Genomic DNA, 6,000 nt, shown 5'->3' with positions numbered 1-6,000 from the left:
GGAAAGACAGTGGACGCCTGATGAATCTAGGAGCAGTTTTTCAGTACAACGTTCTTAGGTATGGTTCTAACCATGAATCTTCTGCATGGAAAGAAAATAGGATGTATGTTCAGGAGGTAGATTACAGTGTGTGATGTTGATTCAGGCATCTATTTCAGTACGAATATGCAGTGAGAAAGCCGTAGCAAATGGCAGCTTCCTAGCATATGAATGGGATTCGGTACAGTAACATGACAGCCCGCGCTTGGCTTTCATGGCTCTCCCACCCGGGGTCAGCCAACAGACCTACGGGTGCCCTGACATGGATGGCCCAGGCTAGCCTGATCTCACCAGGTCTCCAAAGCGAAGCAGGGCCAGCTCTGGTGAATACTTGGACGAGAGACCACCATATGTTCCCACCAGAAACCACCGTATGTTCCCTCAAGAGCACTGTGATCTGGCAAAGCACCTCTGACCGGCTATTGCCTTGAACACCCTACAGGGCCACTGTAAGTCAGCTGAGACTTACTTTCCACCACCACCAGGGCCTGTGGCTGCCATCGACTGTTAATAGGGTTACTTATTTACTTCATTTATACCCCACTTTCATCCCCAGTGGGGACCTGAAGTGGCTTACGTTCTCCATTCTATTCTCACAGCAACCCTGTGAGGAAGGTTAGGCGGAGAGCGCGAGACTGTCCCAAGGTCACAACAAGCTTTGATGGCAGACTGGGGGTTTGAACCTGGGTCTCCCAGGTCCTAGTGTCCAGCACCCTGACCAATACACCGAACTGGCTGTTCACTCGGGCCCCTTGGAGACGGAACAGGACTGCCCCTTTATACTGAAAGAAGCTTCTCAGGCAGGCCAGCTCTCCTTCCCAAGGTGGGATACGTGACCCAACTTTGTGAGCATCAAGCCTTCCATTACCTGTAAGAAACTGAAGCTAAGCATTTTTTCAGCTTTCAACTTCTCACCTCTGGAAGCTGTAAGATACACCTGCTGGCCTGAAGACACTGGCTTCCTTCCGGACATAAGTGAGGGTCCAGCATCTTTTGGCTTCTGTTCAAAACACAGAGGCAAAGAGAAAGAGTTTACAGGAGTGTCTGAAAAGAAACCACAAGAACCAACACCAGCCAGGCCGTGGGATCATTTTTCATCTTCTCCCTTAGTAACAGTTTATAGGCCCCACCTGACAACTACCACTCTAGGGGAAATCTGAGAAACAGATGCTGTTTCTAACTGGTTGCTCTCTGGTCCACCTTGACAAGCTATACACAGAAAGCCACGACCCTTCTCCAAACACTCTGAGTTAGTGACATCCTTGGAGGACTATAGAAGAAGGAAAAATGATATCTGGAGTAGGGATGGGCATAAACCGCATTTTTGCAGGTTGGTTCATGGTTTGTGGCTGCATCACGAACCAAACCATGAACCAATATGCTGGTTCATGAACTGAATTGGTTTGTGAGCCATTTAGAGTTTAAACCCCTGCTTTCGGCTCCTCACAGCTTTTCATGGGGAGCAGAAAGCAGGGGTTTCCAAACAGCTGAGTGGTGGTCGCTCATCTGTTTGGTTTAAATAGCTCCGACCATTTAAACCTTGAGGCTTTTCGTGGGGAGCAGAAAGCAGTGGTTTAAATGGCTCCACAAACAGCTGAACTGGTTTTTATGAACCACCACGAATCGCCACAAATGACATCAAAATTCATGGAAGTTCATGGCAGTTCTTCAGTTCACGAATATTGCTTTGTGAGCCACAAACCGGCCAAAATCCATGATGAACTTTAGTTTGTCAGCCGATTCATGCCCATCTCTCATCTGGAGCACCAGAAAGAAGCAAGGATAAATAGGGTTACCTAGCCACAATCAAAACTACATTATCCACGGCCTAGAGTGTACAATGGTTTGGACGTGCACAAGAGTGAAGAAATGCTAGAAATAAATGTTATCAGACTACTCCCCACCCTGAACAGCCGAAACTGGAGCCCAAAGTATAGATCTCTGCCAAAGAATCAAGTGTATCAGCAGTAGACAAATGAGAAGAGAAAGCTATGGATCGAGTGCAGTGGGAAAGAACTAGGACAGATTCAAGAATCTGGTTTGGACCGTGGAACAATTTCAGCCTAAATTAAAATGGATAACAAATTCCTTGAGCTGCCTAGTTCTTTTAACGTTTAAGATTGCAGTTTTAATAATTAATGGTAAGCATACTAGTTTGAAAGTCTATTTTGCTAAGATCACTGCAACTTCCTTTCAAGCTAATGTCCTTTAAGACTTGATCATTCATCCCCTCACCCATTCTGGGAGGCAAAGATCTTATTATGCTCATTATTCCACAAAGGAGAAGAGAGGCTGACAATCCAATCCCATCCAAAGTTATTCCAGCCTAAACCTATTGATTTCAGTGGGCCTGCATGGGATTGTACTGTAAGTGCCTGCAACTTTCCCAGGCTCTTGTCTGATGGTCGATCCAAACCAAGGTTGGCTCAATGGGGGAAAGGGCTGTGAATCAGCGGAAGAGCCTCCGCCTTACATACAGAAGGTCCCAGGTTCAATTCCTAGCACCTCCACTTAAAAAGAACCAGGTAGTAAGCAATGTGAAAGACCTCTGTCTAATACCCTGGAGAGCCACTGGAAGTCTGAGTAGGCCATACTGTCCATGACGGACCAGTGGTCTGATTCAGTTTAAAGCAGCTTCAGGTGTATTCACGTGTGCTAGTCACTGCATCAGACTGGCTCCCCAATTCAACAAGTGAACCCATGACTGCACACGGGTACCATGAGGCACCTGAACCACTTACAGCACGGCTACTGGTTAACTGGTTTTACACTGGTGAAAAATGGAGGCTCCTAGAGCCAGGCCAGAGCAACTGCAGCACTGGACTTTGACCAGGAAGACCAAAGTACAAATCCCAACTCAGAGTTCCTCAAGTGGACAAGATGTCAGAAGTGAGCAAATGCAGCAGACAGCAACTGTGGGACATCCCTCTGTGGTTACTCTAGAAGATGACCTTAGGTGAGGTCTTGGTCATGAAGTTCACCCACCAGCCTGTATCTGGTCACTCTCAGCCTAACCCACCTACTGGGCTGTTAGAAGACTACAACTGGGCTCATTTGGCAGGAAGATGGCTCTGGGATATCATGAGACCACCTTAAAAAGTCTTCACTAAGGTGGGCTTCTAAGGGACATGCGCACACAGAAGAGAATCATGTACATAGCAGGAGTTTTGCTTACTGTTTTTACTGAAAACACCACCTTTGAGCGGTGACAAAAGGAGCAAGCCAAGTTCTTGCAACAGAAACATATTCCTATCTTTGGGTCCTGGCCTAGAAGAAGTAACCGGGAACAGCTGAATGTTGGCAGAGCTCCCTGCATTATCCTGTTGTGGGGAGGGGAAGGGAAAGGAGATTGTAAGCCGCTCTGAGACGCCTTTGGGGAGTAAATCTCCCAATCATCTCCATCTCCTCCTCCTCTTCTTCTAGAGTATTCTGGCCCCGTTTAGGGCTCATTCCAGAGGTATTTTGGGAAAGGGAAGGCAAGTCACAAGGAACAGATGCTACCGCCTGATCCAGGCCTCACGGGAGCTGCCTTTTGATGGTTTCCTTTAGTGAGCATTTATACCTTCACCGGCTAATCCCTGGCCATTTCCCTTCTAAATTTAATCTTCTCTCCAGAGATCTGTACTGCATCCCTCCTCCGCTGCTGGTTTCTCTCCCCCTCCCCTTCTATCTGTGGCATTTGAGGCCTGAGCTGCGAAGGTCCACTTTCTTTTACAGCTGCCTGCATTTCAGCAAATGGTTCTGCTTCTCAGTATCCCCTGTCTCTGAAAGCCTCCCTATATGAAGCCTCTGAAGAATTCATTGAAAGCACTCTACTTCTTGATGCAGAGAATCTGAGGCTTCTGCAAAACGGGATTCTCACTGCCGTTTTGTGCAAAGGGAGAGGGGCGCTTAGGAGACACAGCCGCCACTGAAAAAAGGTGGCAGCCGGAGCCCCAAGTGCTTGCGGCCATCATCACCCCGGAAGTGAATGGGAGAGGTCTCCAAATAATGCCAGGTCAGGTGATTTACCATGCACCATGAACTGAAGTTTTGACATCACGTTCTTCTTCCCCAGCACTTTTGCATGCTGCCATCATTTGTGGTAACACCACCGTTTGCTGAGCATTGCCACTGTTAACTCCTAATGTGAATCATTTAGGCAACCCAGCCATGGTTGTAACTACTGTGGAATCTGAGTGGGCCTCCACGCCCAAATATTCTTGCGCACTGATAATTACAGGTGCCTGTTGGTTTGATCAAGTGGCATTACAAACACAGTAAATCAAAATAAGCAAGCAAACAAACGTTCTGGAGTTCGAGACGGCCAACTTTCTACAGTGGCTAGTAAAAGCGGGAGCTTTGGAACAATCACAATATTTCACACCCAGACGCACTCAGAGTGGGAGAAGGTTGGCTTGATGGCTTTCATGAGCCGACACAGACCTCTACTCTGGTGCAGCCTTATGGGAGAAGGTTGGCTTGATGGCCTTCATGAGCCGACACAGACCTCTACTCTGCCTCCTACTGAATCACATCCATGTCAGCAGCTTCAAGCTTTACCTCCTTTAGCCTTGACCTGGATAGCCCAGGCTAGCCTGATCTCATCAGATCTTGGAAGCTAAGCAGGGCCGACCCTGGCAAGTACTTGGATGGGAGACCTCCTTGGAATACCAGGGCCAGGAGGCCAGAGCCAGGCTATCGGCCAGAGGCAGGCTATCAAGTCACTTCTCTGAATGTCCTCCATGTCCCAGTAAGGGTCACCAGAAGTTGCCACGACTTCCAGGTGCAGACGCCATTCTAAGATTTAAAGATTCATACCCTTTTCCCTTCCCCCACATACCATTTTTGGGGCACCGCAACACATATAACGCTTTCTTTAGAGCCTTGCCCCCCTGTGAAAGGAGATCCCAGCCTCACACCTGCTCAAATATTTTTGTAATAGCTCCAGATATATTTATAAGACAGTAGACTTCCAAGGAGATGGGGAGGTGATCTGCAGCCATGGTATGCTCGGTATGGACATGAAAACCAAGTAAAAAAAACTGGTAGGAGAGAGATGAAACCTAAATCTTAAATGGGAGAAGCAGTAAAATGTCCAGTATCCCCTGCCCCGGACCAGATTAAAGAACCAGTGAGCTCTATCCTGGGCCAGATTCTAGGGCCCAGCATGATACTATCCAGTAAAGACTATTATTTCCTCTGACAACATGCTGACTCTAGAAGTACCTGGAGGGCTGTCACAGAGGAAAGAGCAAAGACCCGTTCTCTGCTGCTCCATATTATATCTAAAGAGGTTAAGTTAGGGCAGATTTTAGCTGAACATTATGAGAAACTTCTGAATGTCTCTTGCCTTGAAAATCCTACAGCACGGGTATCTGCCCAGCGTTGCACCACTGGCTCTCCAGTACACCCATGGGGGTTTTCCTCTGCACCCTCTCCTCCCAGCCCATGGGGACTTGCAGTGAGGATACACCAACTTGGAGCTTACCAGCTGTTGTCCTTTATAAAGTTTATATCTCCGGATCTGGCATTTGTTTTATGGCACACAAGTCCTGGCCCGACAAAGTGACATTTAAGTCAGATCCGGCCCTTGTAGCAAATGAGTTCAACATCTCTGCCCTACAGAGTTACCATAAATCGGCTGCATCTTTACAGCACTTTCCACCACCAATGGTATGCCCATTACGTGAATGACCTTGGGGAACCCGTGAACTTGCACAACCCTTCCCCCTCTTGCATGCTGGAAGACTGCCAGATTCGCCTCAAGTCATAGTTTGTTATGAACCACAAAAAATACAGTTTTAATCCTCCTGTACAGACCAAGCCTGGAAGGCAAGAGTGCAAACAGAAGTCTGTGATTCAGACACAATGGCAAATTATGATTTGCCATGAATCTATAAGTCTTTCACAAAGAAGCAGTACACGAGGGGAGCAGCTTGTGGTCTTTCAGGCCCACAGTCTATCTGGAATGACGACAGA

General features: G+C 47.6%; 1 protein-coding gene across 3 annotated transcripts in view; it reads right to left on the bottom strand.

The window, feature by feature from the left end:
- The window catches only part of AGK (acylglycerol kinase), a 67,163-nt gene that overhangs the window by 2,762 nt on the left and 58,401 nt on the right, over positions 1-6,000 (bottom strand). For all 3 annotated transcript variants that reach the window (XM_015424709.1, XM_015424708.1, XM_015424710.1), the window contains one exon: positions 955-1,039. In XM_015424709.1, coding sequence (XP_015280195.1) covers positions 955-1,039 — 85 coding nt within the window. The remainder of the gene's footprint in view (positions 1-954; positions 1,040-6,000) is intronic.

Source organism: Gekko japonicus, unplaced genomic scaffold, assembly GCF_001447785.1.
Source record: "Gekko japonicus isolate JY-2015 unplaced genomic scaffold, Gekko_japonicus_V1.1 scaffold689, whole genome shotgun sequence".
NCBI lineage: Eukaryota > Metazoa > Chordata > Lepidosauria > Squamata > Gekkonidae > Gekko > Gekko japonicus.
Note: the sequence above shows the minus strand (reverse complement) of the source record. Positions and strands in the feature narration are given on the sequence as shown.